General features: G+C 37.5%; 1 protein-coding gene across 1 annotated transcript; it reads right to left on the bottom strand.

The window, feature by feature from the left end:
* Nucleotides 1-5,596: 5,596 nt before the first annotated feature.
* LOC102703329 (GDT1-like protein 5) lies at nucleotides 5,597-9,413 on the bottom strand. The gene is made up of 12 exons (XM_006660089.3): nucleotides 9,308-9,413; nucleotides 9,133-9,201; nucleotides 8,157-8,216; nucleotides 8,035-8,082; nucleotides 7,420-7,508; nucleotides 7,282-7,318; nucleotides 7,153-7,200; nucleotides 6,476-6,544; nucleotides 6,325-6,369; nucleotides 6,195-6,256; nucleotides 6,040-6,112; nucleotides 5,597-5,954 (listed from the first exon to the last, which is right to left on the bottom strand). Exons 1-12 carry the CDS (start codon nucleotides 9,326-9,328, stop codon nucleotides 5,877-5,879), a joined length of 699 nt encoding a protein of 232 aa, XP_006660152.1. The 5' UTR covers nucleotides 9,329-9,413; the 3' UTR covers nucleotides 5,597-5,876.
* Between the last annotated feature and the right edge of the window lie 5,354 nt (nucleotides 9,414-14,767).

Raw genomic sequence — 14,767 nt, forward strand, 5'->3', positions numbered from 1 at the left:
GAATCTAGCTAAGTAGGATGTACACTAACAGTCCAACGATCAGAAACGATTTGGTACTACGAGATATCGTTATCTCAATGTATTTTTTGTTGGACTGTAAAATTGCTCTAATAATAAAGCCATGGCCATGGAGTATTGGAGTGTTCTCCATCTTGCCGATTTTGACGAAGAACCGACACCGATGAAACCTAGCTACATTAGTGCCAGTTCTAATGATTACTCGGTACTGATCAATGGTCATCCATGTGCTAATGTGGGCTTTAAATATGAGATTTCAAATTCGCTATGCATGGTTGGTTTTGCTACAGTGCTACTTGATTTAACAAAATTACGAGTTCAATTAGAACACAACTTTCGAAAAAAACCTCAAGACATGCATCTATTATCCCTCTAGTTTGGGTGAACTAGGGTACGTACGGTGATGGGGTGATGTGACTTGTGAGTGCATAAGTATTTTCATAAGAATTATAATTCTGCTTCCAAGAGAGTTCATATTCAGGAGTGTGTTCTCGGTATAATTTTACACCCAAATCTTTTCGTTTGTACTTATAAAGTTAATTTTAAGGCTTTTATCATATTTTATTTTTAGTGTTTGCTTTTGTATCGCTAAGAATACGTACATAAAAACTCTATCCAGAATTTTTTTTAATATGTAAGATGATCACCTTAACCAGATTGAACTAATTGTTTGCCTCTGTCGAAGACGAGTTTGTGTTAAAGAGAGTAGTATGTTACTGGATATTGAAAAACGTTAGTTTTGGTGTGCGCGCATCTTTTATGTAATCCAAAAGTTGGTTGAAATTCTACGTTCGATTATTATTTTTCAAACTTATGGCATGCACTAGTAGCAATCAAACTGAGTACCTAGGTCATTTTCAATGTAATTAAATTTTATGGCCACGATTATCTAGAGTGATATGTTATCTAAAAATGTTTGAAACTAGGATAAAACACATCTCTCTCAATGCCTAGTTTCATCTATTATTGTTCCCTAGTTTACATGCAAGACACAAGTTATCTAGGTAACTGTGCATGCATGTAGGGTTTTATCTCCATAAAACTTATTTCATCTCTTTATTAAAACGTTATCATATCATTAAAAATATTTATATAACATCTTATTTATTATCTATAAAGCTCCTGTTGAGACCGAGCTTACTCACGCATGCATGTTCATACTCATCGAGTATATTAACTTTGAAGGCACGTATCCTTTTGCATGTGTTCAGATACTAAAAAGGACAAGAGAAAAGTGCATACTTTTTTTTTAGCTAGCAGTACAAAACATTCTCTTGGACTGCTGGATTTTGTGTACCATGCGTGCCAGATTCATGTCTTGCTTGTACGTCAAGGAAAGTAGGTAGCTAGTCGCCCATTCTTTGCCTTAAAGCTAGATTGAAAAAAGATTTTGCAAAAACATCATGTCAAAACTTTAAACATATATTTAAAGTATTAAATATAGTCTAATTACAAAATAAATTTTAGATTCCGCCTAGAAACCGCGAGACGAATCTTTTGAGCCTAATTAATCCGTTATTAGCGCATGTTGGTTACTGTAGCACTTATGGCTAATAATGTACTAATTATACTCAAAAGACTCGTCTCACGATTTCTCACATAACTGTGCAATTAGTTTTTCGTTTTGTCTACGTTTAATACTCTATTTAAGTGTTCAAAGATTTGATGTGATGTTTTTGGGTGAAAATTTTTGGGAACTAAACAACCCCTATGAGCACGCACGTCTTGCCGCTATATAGGAAATAACACGCATTCAACCATGGAGGAAAAAAAAGGCAAACGACATATTTGTAAACAGAAAATAATTTATGAATAAATTTTTTATATACTCTCTTCGTTTCATAGTGTAAGATGTTTGACTTTGTTAATTGTAATGTTTGACTTTTTTACATGCAATGTTTGATCATTCGTCTTATTTAAAAAATTGTGGAAATATTATTTACTTTGTTTGTGACTTATTTTATTACTAAAAAACTTTAATCACAACTTGTCATTTTTTATATTTGTACTAAATTTTTGAATAAGACGAATGGTCAAACGTTGCTACAAAATAAGTCAAGCATCTTATATTATGAAACGGAGGTAGTACGTGGTTTTAGCGATCTAAAAGTCAAGGTAAAAATAAACTACGATTCAAATTTAATATTAAAAATTCAGGTTTTAAAGCATGAGCATGAATGATGCTGCACATCTTCTGTCATTGACATGTGAGGAATAAAGGCAGCAGCTATCATGCATGTATGTTTTACCATTCTATTCCATGCATGATTGGATAGTATCTAGGAGGCATGGAAAGTTAACCCTACCGTATATCATCATGCATTCTCAAGAGTTTTTGGTTAATTACCTTGTTAGCAAAGCAGTGCAACATTGAATTGATTGTGTTTGAGACATGCCTATGAAAGGGTGCATTGTGCTTCGGATTAATTAGGGTATGCACTGTGGATGTTATAATTAAAGTGGTATGTGGTTTGATTAAATGGTGTGGTTTTGTGGCTTTGTGATTGACCACAGTATAATTAAAGTGGTTACACGGTAGCACACTAAAACAGAACACCCCATTTTTACCGCTTTATAACTACCGCTTTATACCATTGCAAAATTTTGATTTAGAAAAATATCGCTGCTATTCGTAATATCGGTTACATGCAAAACTTCACAAAATTAAAATCACGCTACTACCGTCACATTTTTCCATCCATCGTCTTTCTTTTTCATCTTTTTCCTTCTTTCTCCCATTTTCTTCCTTTGACCATGCTGGTCAGCAAGCTTTGGCACTCTCAGGAAGGAGCTCCACGGCCACAACAGCAGAAATCAAAGGGGAAGGAGAAGGACGAGGAGCATGGCGGTCGATAGGGCTAGGGACCCTCACCCTTCTCTACTCCCACGGCGCCGGCGTCTCCACTGAACTGAATTTTGTGAATCCCATCCTCTTCGACCGGTGGGAGGAGCTCAAGGAAGGTGATAGCGAGCTTGAGCTCAAGTAGGCTGGGGTAGGAGGGCTCAAGAGTTGTTGTCATCATTGTCATCGATTCGATCCCATCCACGTTGACATATTCAGACGGTTCCTCTTTGGCCGGCGGGAGGAGATCGAAGACAAGTAGACACAAGAGGTGCAACCGTGCAGCGGGTTACGTTCCTTGTCACCACGAGGAGAGGTCAACTACCGGCGAGTGTGGAAGCGGAGAAGGTCGCTACGTCGCTTTAGGATTTCGAGGTCACCGGTCACCTGCACCCGGCGCGTGAACCTAGTCTGACCCTTCCCCTTCCTTTCCTCACTGTCACCATTGCCGGTCTAGCTCATCATCATTGCCTTTCTCTTGCCAATCAAGCTCAAGGAAGAAGATGGAAGAAAGAAAAAGAAGGAAGAAGACAGGAAAGAAAGGAGATGGATGGAAGACGTGACTGGAGTGATAGGATTCTAATTTTATAAAGTTCTAGTGGCATGCAACTGATATCACGAATAGTAATAACATTTTTCTATTTAGCAAATTTACAATGGTATAAATCCAAAGGGCGTAGACATGCCTAGCATGACAAAAGTAGGTAATTGATGCCTTTCTAATTTATGGTAGCAAATGTAAGTACTCCCTCCGTCTCATAATGTAAGACTCTCTACTATTGCTTACATTTATATGGATACTAATAAATCTTGAAACATTTATAAATTATAAATATGGATCAATAGATGAATCTAGACCAAGCTAAAAAGTTTATAATATAAAACACAGAGATTACAAACTAAGTGTAATGTAATTAACATTCCAATTGCAAAACATTAATGATTCACTGTAGTTGGCTAGAGCAGAGGTACTCTGATTTGAAAATTGCAACTATTGCTTTTAGTTTTAAATCACTAAGAACACACAAGGCGGATCTAGCGTGGAGGCTCGAGCCCTCGCTACCCCCGTTAAAGTCATTGGAGCCCCATGAAGTCCCCCTCCCCTAAGATTTTATGTTAAAGATCAATAAAAAGAGGGGCTGAAACTCTATCTAACTTGTTCAGACCCCTTTAATCTCGTTGGCTAGATCCATCACTGAGAACACTCACATAAAAGTTTTAATCTTTGGATTATTTTTTAATCATTAAATGGGTGTTTCGTTGTGCTTAATTTTAGCGCAACAACGAGGTTTACTCGAGATAACACAACACTGAAAAGTGAAACTAAATTAACTCATGGTCCGACCAATCATTATGCAAAGGTCTTGGCCACAAAACAATATTTCCTTCTACAAATTTGGCCCAGTTCAGAAAGAGGCCTAGCCGACACATACACACACATGTAATCTGCTATGCTTATGGTAATGAAAACATGAATTTTTTGAATTTTTAATTTTATGTATTAAATAATTTACCAATTTAATTTTGTATTTTAAAAAATCACAAAACTAACCTCCTGCTGCCCTCTAGGAGGACGGAAAGGTGACGTGACAAACGGTCACTCGGTCGCAACGAACGGTCCGAAATGGCGGCACAGCAAATTTTGCATTTAGGCCCTTTACGCCCTCTGTAAGGGCGGAAAGGGCCTAAATGCAAAATTTGCCGTGCTGCCCGGGAATTTCTCAATTGAAACGAGAATTTTTTGATCGAACCACGGTTAGATACGTATATGTACAATGTATGTAATTGTCGAGTCTAAGTAGCAGCATATTTTATTTGATTTTTTCTCAGGCTAGCAAAAATAGGAAGAAAATATGCTCTTGTGAGGATTGGATCTTTGGTCACCTAAATAAAAAAGAAAGATAGTAACCACTGAGCCAAGGAACTATTTGTGATCTAATAATTACATACGTTATATATATATATACGTATCTAACCACAGTTCAATCAAAAAATTACCGGGTGGCACGACAAATTTTACATTTAGATCCTTGCCACCCTTACAGAGGGCAGGAAGGGCCTAAATGTAAAATTTGCCATGCCGCCGTTTCCGGCCGTTCGTCACGACCGAGTGGCCGTTTGCCACGTCACTTTTCCGCCCTCCTAGAGAGCGGCAGGAGGTTAGTTTTGTAATTTTTAAAATGCAAAATTAAATTTATAAATTATTTAATAAATAAAATTCAAAATTCAAAAAATTCATGAAAACAGATGACTGCAGAAATGCAGAATTAATTGGCAAATTAGATCTGAGACTCTGGCTTCATGTGGATTCAGCTCATGGCCGTCTAGCTTACTGTTGTCCACGGCAAGAAGGCGCTAGTCCAGTGTGCCTCGCCGTATAGTGTGCATAGGACCAATTAATCAAATCCAAAAAAAATTAGTAATCATATCACATAATTTAAAATTAGATGCTGCTGTAAACACTAAAGCAGCAATAAAACACCACAATGTAGATCAGATGCCTAATCCACCATTCAATCCAAAATTTGCGCTGACTTTTAAAACAATGTCTCTGCGATACAAACCAAAACCAAATTCCAAAAGGAAAGAACTTTTTAGGAAAACCGTCAGGCTGACTTAAAGGCAACTAATTCTGAGATAACTTTTATGATATATAAGCCCTCTTTTAAGACCATGCGATGTAACAGTCCAAAGATTAGCAGTTCCCATACATGGCTGCAACCAAAAAATAGCATGGGCAGTATGTAGCAACCACTCCGGCAGTTTTGGCTGAATGTTGACTTGTGCTGGGACTAACACGAAGCACCCAGTATAGTCTTTGGTACCATCTTGTTATTTATGAATGATGAGTGAAATGTTTACAATGTGTTGACTAAGCTAAGGACTCGTCATCTTGCTTGCAACGGATCAGCACTTTGTCGCCATCGTCCATCTACTCAGATAAGATTTAAGTCGTAGTGAAAGCAAGCTTGTTAACCAGCCACGATTAACACTTCGCGTGAATTTCCTGGAGTCATTACAGCTCTCCTTCTGGTCCTGAAAGGTATGACATAATACCAAACAGCAGGAATAGCACTCCGCTGGACAATCCGACCTACACGACATAAGCATGTCATCAGATACAGGACATTTGGGCACTCAATTGGCAGTATAAAGCACGGTGAAGCAATGGTTCCTACCATTTTTTCAGATATTTGAGAGGCCAAGCTTTTTCCTCCCATAACAGCAGCAGTAGTGCAGAGTGCTTGCGCCCTATGCACGATATGATGTTTTGTCAGGATCACATGTTAAACCGTTAAGAAAGTGTAAGGCCAACAGAAGATGCAACTCATACATGACTCCTCCCAGGACAACACCGAATGGGTTTTCATCGGCAGCCAAGCCAATAGTAGCAATCTGAGAAGAGATTCAGAAACTTATTAACAGGTTATTGATTGCATTACAAGGCAAAAGTTTGAACTTACTTGGCTCTTATCACCCCACTCTCCAAAGAATGTAATGGAAAATGCCTACAGCACAATTATAAATGAGCATATTAAAATTCCAGAAAAAACATAAGCACCGTATCTTTGTCAAATATATCATACATATAAACACTTAATCAGTAGTTGGTACCTTTATAAAAATTGGTGAGAAGAACTGCAAAACAAATGGTCTTTGCTTCTTCTTTGCATCATCATTAACCTAACATTCAAGAAGGATGAGTTGCATCAAGATTAATAGTGAAAAAACAAAAATGAAAAGGGTAAACAAGGCAGGATTACCCTCAAATATCAACATTTTATACTGCACAAGTGGATTTTTTTTTTAAAAAAAATCTCCGCAAACATCAGAAAACCAAATTGAGGAAGTTTTGAATAGTCTAGACCCCTTTCAAAATTTCCACTTTATGTGATTTATAAAATTCTGGAAATATATAAGATGTAGATCATGTTGAAGTATGTTTATACAGAAATATTATGCAAAGACATGATCATATGTATATTGTGGACGGAACACATGTAGTTCACATATGATCATATCTTCAAAATGACTTTTGTGCTTAAACTATTTCAATGTACTCTACATCTACATGTTAATTCTAGTAAATACACAAAATGCAAATATTTTCCTACATAGATAATATCTAGAGATAATGGAAAGGTGGATGGGGAAAGAAATGTTCCTTTTAGCACAGAAAAGAAGAGTTCAGGACTTCTATTTACTGTGACTTTATGCAAATGGAAAAAATCTACAATAATGAAAGGAGCACCAAGAATGACTAATAATGGGCATACCACCTGTAAACTAACCTTAGATTTATTTTTGGATTCTGCTTTGTTGCTTTTGAAGTCAGCATCCTGAAAATTAGGCAAAATTTAGCAACAAGATACTTGAACTGTGGTCAATTATAACATAAGGCTTGGACAAAGTTTGCTGACCAGCTCAGCTTCCACTTCAGCCAATTCTTCTGAATCTCTGCAGGGTACATTATTCAATTACTAAAGAAATTCACTAAAAGATCAAACCAAACATTAGCAGGTGAAGGTTAACTGAATGGCAAAGAAGCCATTAAGTACCCATCTTCTTTGAAGCCTTCCCACAATGACAAAATGCCAAACACAATGAACAGCAGAGTGGTCACATGATGAGTCCATTTACGTGATATCTGTTCAAGTGTTCAATAGAATTATATCATTTGTAACATCTTGAAATGTAAAGAATATTGGCAATCATCGCTAGGAAACAACTGGAAGGGACAGGTCAGTACTCAGGTATTGATATCCACCCCAAGGTACCAACGAGAGTGTTACAGATTAAAGTTTTAACTAGTACAATTACTGTACTAGTGAGGACTGCTGTAGCGATATTGAAATGAAAGTTCAATCAGGACAAATATAATTGCACTATCATTTTCAAATAGAATATGAACAACTATTTGACAAAAGAAAGATTCTAGCAAGACGTTGGTATAATTTATGTAGATCTATGTAAACTTCCCCCAGGTTTGCTGTTAGAATATTAACTATGAACCATATTCTAATACTGGAAGCAGTATGAAATGTACCAAGAATACATGGAAGAGGTATGAAATGTACCCAGAATACATGGAAGCCTTTAGATGTATTAAAGAAACAAAATAAAATTGAATAATAATTGAGGGATATAGCCCAGCAATTTTGTATATGACTTACCAGATTTGGCGCAACCCAACCAAGTGAAACTGATAGAATTGTCATCACCTAATATTTTTGTGCAATACATATAAGTACACCATGGACTTATATTGCTGCATGCAAATTTCGAAAATACTCACTGTTAATGAAGTGAGACAGCCAGCAAGGACGAGCTTCCGGGGATGGCGCATAGCCAAAATCTTGCAAGGTAAAGGAAAAAAGATAAGCAAAAGAGTGCTCAAACCATAACCGTCCAAGCAAAGGGAGAACAAAAGAACTTTTCAAAGTGGAGAGCATCAGTAAAAAGGAATATGTTCGTCTTGCTATGTCAGACTTAACACAAGGCCCCCTGAACCTGAAGAGGCAACACTCTTAACTACCGGTGCTTCTAAGGTTATTATCACGGTGAAAAGAAAAATGTGAAAAAAAAAAGAGAAAATTGTGGAAGAGGACAAGCATCTCAGTGTGCAGAAAATAAGTAACCAACTCATGTGGCAGGTAAGGAAATGCACATCAGTCCAAGAAACCAAATGCTCTCGCTATCTTTGTGCCAAGATGCCAACATGGGGTGCAGCCTGCATAGAAACCCAGCTGGAGAGCCGAACAGGAGAGCTCCCAGCCACAGATAAATGGGACAACTTGAGAATACAAGTAGCAAGTCATAGCCAATTCACCGGGTAGAGGATCCAGCAACGAAAACAAAACAAAAAATTAGCTCCCAATCTTGGTTAAGCAGAAGATCCGTTTCTTAGATAGTACTAACAAACAGTAGGGGAATTGGTCCCGTAACTGACTGAACAACGCTGACCTGCTTACCCGCCTCACAGAAATCTACAGCTTCCCCTGACTCCAATCTGCCCATCTCCAATCCAATCAGCAGCGACAACCACCGAGCCAAGACCACACATCGCCACATTCCCCACAGGAGAAGAGAAGAGGAGAGACGGCTACGCATCGGCACCACACCGAGGGAGGCATACCGTCGAACACCTCGCGCATCTACCCCGCGCGCGCGCGCGCACGGGGTGAGGCACGGCAGCGGAAAAGAAACAGGACGAGCAGAGGGAGGAAAAAAAGGGCGCCAGAAGACGAGGGCGGGGTTAGGGGGACAAGTACCGCGGCGGCGAAGAAGGTCTTGTCGCCGATCTCCGAGAGCACGGTCATGGCCAGCGACTTGGTGAACCCCTGCAGCGGCGGTAAAAAAAAAAAGGAAAAACAAACAAACGCGTCACATCCTCCGCCGCGCAGCAACACTCGCAAGCCAGAGAGAGGATGAGGATGAGGTGCTAACCCCGAGCAGAGACGGCGCCATGGCGGAGGAGGAGGAGGGTCCGATCTCGGCGGCGGGAGGGGAGGGGAGGGGAGGGGGAGGCGTGGTTGCGGGAAGGCAGTAGTAGTAAATAGACTACTAGTACAGCGCGTGCGGCAACGAGACGAGGGGCGCGCGCGGCCGTCGGATCCAGGGACGGGCGGCGCCGGCCGCGGGCAGGGGGCGTCCGTCGCGTGCACGCCGGATGGGTGGGTGGGTGGGTGCGTGACCGGCGTGATCGCTTCCTTCTTGGGTTTTGCCCTGCGTTTTTTCTCTAGTCACAAACAATTGTTTGTATCTAATTATTTTTTATAGATATTTCATATTTGATATTGCTTCTGTTTTATAATACAAGAGTTTTTAGCATTATCTATATTAATAGAGATGCTAATAAAACTACAGATATACAAACATTATGTATTGATTAAAGATAAATACATAGAAATAGTCAAAATATTTTACAATATGGCACAGAGGGAGTATAATGATGGAATTAACTACTATAAAGTTAAAAATCTAAGGAGCAGAAGATGATGAACCATAATATATACATACTTTTTGCCAAAAGAACACCATTTAGCATTTCGAAAAGTGTGTGCGCCAAAACCGAGGAATAATATAGAGATAAGCCGGTAAAACAACACAATCTTGTTACTAATGTGGTAGTGACATTCCCTGGCTACATGAGCCCGATGGTGAGAATTCCCGATCTTCAGGTCAATGTCACTATAAATATTGATTGGTGAATCATAAAAGAATAGGACTAATATATCATTGATTCTAATAAGTATTACTATAAAGTAGATGTTGATAAAGGATCCACGCCTACTATTCGCATTCATAGCAATGGATTGGTTTGGAGGCGTTGGCATGCGAATCAGCAATGATGGGGAGTATTCTCTCCTTTTGAAAATAACTTCCATTTCTACCGACTTGTTTTGTTGCACAAATACTTAAGGGCCTCTTTAAATCACAGGAATAAAAATGCAGAGAAATAGGAAAAACATATAATTTTGACAGGAATATAAGTGTAAAACAGAGGATTGCAAAACACAGGAAAAACGTAAAAATGGTCATTTGATTGGACCACGTGAAAAAAACAGAAAGGTAAGGAAAGGTAAAGACTCAAAAGATTTTTTCCATAAGGTTCTACCTCTTGTTAAATTTTCTCCAAAACTTGTATGGGAAGAGGCATTCCATAGGAATTTCATAGGATTTCGTAGTGATGTGACCAAGCCTACCACTGATACAACCATTGCTCACATCAATGAGTACTTGATGGAAAAATCTTGGAGTCCTCTTTCCAACGAATCTAGCCCCGTCGTCAAATTCCATCTCGTTTGGTAACAATCCCAGAAACAAGGTGCCGCATCACCTATATTGGGCCAATGGGCTTGTAACTTCGTTTGGGACCCCGGCCCAAGAGGGGGCCAAGTGGTGTGAGCCCCAATCTGGTGGAGCACGACCCTAGGGCACCCTTAGTCGTCCTCCCGCCCCTGTAAATAGCTAGGTACCCCTTTAGGTTTTCGCGAGTTTTGTTATATTAAAGTTTAGCCTTTGCTACTTGCTTGTAGCGTGCGCGCCGGCTAGACCGCTCGTCTGCTTGTTTTTGGAACCCCAACATATCATTTGAATTTAATTCCTATTTGCAATATCAGATTGTTTTTATCTTGTTCTTGCTTGTTTCTTCGATTTGCTCATAGGAATAAGGTTGATTTGCACCGGCAAGATCAACCACCCAAGAAGATGTGTATCGATCGCTAAGGCGCAACCCAACGTCTTGTACGGTTGTAGTCGGATCGTCAACGTTTCTCTCAAATTATAGTTATCACAACTCATCGAAAGATCGGGTCAGCCCCGTGCACATCACGTAGGGTTTATTCCTTTGATTCAAAGGGATTTGTAATAAAAATTTTATAGGAACGAAATCCTCTAAAATTACTATGAATTTCCTTTGAATCAAAGGGGGCCTTATTGAACTGGAGTTTGAGGTCTTATTCGGATCAAAGGATTCTCAAGGGAATTTTGAAGGAATATTGTTGCATAGGATTTTTAACTATCCTTTCATTCGGATCCAAGAAAGCTGACTTTAGGAAAATTGGAGGAAATTTTCCTTTGACACTGATTTCACCTGAAAACTACATGAAAAATGCATCCACCGCGAGCTCTTTTTTTTTTCATTTTCTTTGAAAGAATAAGACAATCAAGTACTATCCTGTAATTCGAATGCTCTCAACCTCTATGTTCCTCTGTTTTACATATTCATTATTTCATTTTTCTATACTTTTTTCTATCATGTGTTTTTTCTATCCTATAAATCGAATAAACCCTGAGAAATTAGGGTACTAGTTTATTGATGAAGTTTGAATAATTAGGGATAGGTTCATTTGAGTTTAAGGAAATAAAAGGCATTTTAATATTATGATTGTATACGTGTGGAATGTACTACTATGCATATGCATATATGTGCACCTAACTGTTGCAGCAAAAAATGGTGGAGAAGACCTTCCGTGGAAACTTCATACGAAAACACCCAAGGGAAGGGAGCACCACTTTTCCCAAAAACTCGACATGATATCGTGGAGGTTGCTTTTGTGAAAATTACATTAGTGGCTTTAATTAACTATAAGTACCAAGGACAGGATTTTTTTCATTAATTATTTTCACCATTGTGTAGAGTCTTAAAATAAACGGAAAATATTGGAGATTTAGTTCTCTCGATTATTGGGATTAGTCATTGACGCTTCGTAACTTTAGTTTGATCTTATCGGATGTGGTTTTGAGTTATCGGGGGTGATGGTTTGATAAAAAATATCAAATTATATATTTACAAACTTAAAAATAATTTATAAATAAAACTTTTACATACTTATTCTTAATATTCTAAAAGTAAAGAGTGAAAAATAGACTTTGGTGAAAAATAAATCCAAAATCAACTATAAATTTAATTTAAGGTTAAAACTTTAATTTTTACTTATAATATAAGCGAAAAAAAGAAAAGATGAGGATGTAAGCATTACGGTTACTTAAAAAAAAGACACGGTAAATACATAACCGAACACCAGTCTCACAAGTGGTCCAACAAGCAAGCAGTGAGAATGGTTGACAAACTAACCTGACGTGGTTGGATGTAGAGAAGACCACCGGGTATTTCTCGTGTATTTTATGAAATTTTGAGGGACATAGGTGCAATTGTATCTACTAGCAGACATAAAATTAAACACAAGATTATGACGTTAGAAGTTGACTTTAGGACTTACACAATATTAGAGGGTGTCAAAAAATACTGATTGAGCATCAAAGTTTGAGAACTTCTTCTATTTCTTCTTTAAGTAAATTAAGAGGTTCTAAGTGAGTTTGCATGCAGACAACAATTTTTAAATGGGGAGGTTTTAGTACATAGAGAGGGAGGATTGCCTACCGGTGTAACTAGCAAGCAGTAATACTCCCTTCGTGTTTATAAATACATGACATTGTTAATTTTTATATATAATATCCATCTATTTAAAAATTTAGTTTAAATATTAAAAAATATCATGCTTAAACTATCTTTAGTGAAAAAACAAGTTAAGCCGTTTTAGCAAATAATGATACTTACATAGTTTTCTAATAAGTTACATGGTCAAACAGCCTATAAAAGTTTAAGAATGATTTAATGTAGATAAAATTATGGTGAAAAGTCAGCACGAGCTCCAGCCTCTTAAAACTTAGGGGGTGTTTGGGTACTCCTAACTTTTTTAAATCCCTGTCACATTAAATATTTAGACGCTAATTAGAAGTATTAAATATGAACTATTAATAAAACCCATATCATACTCTGTACTAGTACTAATTAGAAGTGTTTTACTTATTCCAATATAGATCGTGAAGTGGAGGTTATTCTCACGTTTGACGTTTCAAAGGATGCCTCTCAGTCCCATGCTTCTGCGTAAAAAGAACAGGCAAGCACATGGTTTTATGTAATCTGTCTATCCTTTATTTTCAAGACTATTTTGTCGTTCCCAAAAAATAGCTTGATCTGTCCTTGATGTTGGCACATGCAGGCTATATATAATGTCACCAAAAGAAGCATTAAAAAAGTCAAACCTCATATATGTATCTATTTCCGCCTTCATATATGCCTAGACTATGTTCTTTGGTCTCAGTACATGTCCATGGTTTTATGACATAGTTATCAAGACTGTAAACTAGATAACCGAGCCAGATGAGTTTCATCCCCCATAAAACTCATCTCTCATCTCATGAAATTTTCTTATTTAATGACCTTGCCAAGTCAACAATTTTGCTAATGTAGCATCCTATTTAATATGCATGACACCCCTATAAAACATGCATTGAGACTGGCATAACCTCAACTTCACGCTCTATATTATCTTGTTATCCGTAAACACGTTTTTCAAACTAACAATGTTTTTTTAAAGTTATAGAAAAATTGCTTTAAAAATCATATGAATTTATTTTTAAATTTTTTATAGCTAATAATTAATTAATCATATAGTAATTTATTGCTATATTTTATACGCAGGTTACTGATCCAACCAAAAAAGCACACGGCTTAAGTGGACCCATAGATTCGTTGGATGGCTGCTGGCTTGAACTAAAGGCTATCAAAGTTTTTGAAACCAAAGGCTATCAAAGTTGAATCGGATTCCTCCGGCAGTAGATCAAATAGATTTAGCGCACAACTTTTTTTTCAAGAACCAAAGGGCATAAACAGAGTTCACCAAACCATTTCCAAGCCAAAAAATGGAGGCCAGCGGTTTTTTTTCCAGTTTTCTTGAAAATCGTTTACTTTTGATAAAATCCGGTCAAATTTTGTCACAAATTTAAAATTCAGTTTGATAAGTTCGATTTTCGTGAAATTGACTGATTCGCGTTGGTTTTATAAACCCTTGTCATAAACATGTATACTCTTTTTTCTTTAGAAAATTACCTTGCTTAGAAACGCCAATCATCTAGTGGCATTACAAACACGCCACATCTATCATGTTTTGTCACATGAATAATAAAAGAAATGAACAAGCACAACCATAGTTTTGTCATGATACAAATACGCAATGCATCAGATAATTAACTTGTTGTCGTATTGTTACCGGTTTGTGAACCGATGGTATTAGATGTGACATATAATCGTGTGAAAATTTCAAAAAAAAAAACGGAGCCATTTTTCAATTAGTGAAATGGACAGCATGTCTAGATCCCTAGCTTAGATACCTCACACAAGGTCAGATTAAGATTTGCACAAGAACAAAACACAGAAGAAAAGCTTTTCTTATTTGTTCATGATAACTGTTAAGTACAAAACAAGATAAGGACGTATATACTATTAAAATTGGATGTGCTCTGAGATAAGTACGATTAACAACGTCACTGTTTTGTTTTAGTACTATTATTATTTTAAGAGCCTGTGATTATTATACAATTATAGAGGTGATGAATCAT

This window comes from Oryza brachyantha, chromosome 8 (assembly GCF_000231095.2).
Source record: "Oryza brachyantha chromosome 8, ObraRS2, whole genome shotgun sequence".
In the NCBI taxonomy this organism is placed as follows: domain Eukaryota; kingdom Viridiplantae; phylum Streptophyta; class Magnoliopsida; order Poales; family Poaceae; genus Oryza; species Oryza brachyantha.

Coding starts and splice junctions, on each gene's coding strand:
- LOC102703329 (XM_006660089.3), bottom strand. CDS start 9,328: ATGGCGCCGTCTCTGCTCGGG. Junction 7,319..7,419: donor GAAGGCTTCAAAGAAGATGG/GTACTTAATGGC, acceptor TGTACCCTGCAG/AGATTCAGAAGAATTGGCTG. Junction 7,201..7,281: donor CTGAAGTGGAAGCTGAGCTG/GTCAGCAAACTT, acceptor CCTAATTTTCAG/GATGCTGACTTCAAAAGCAA.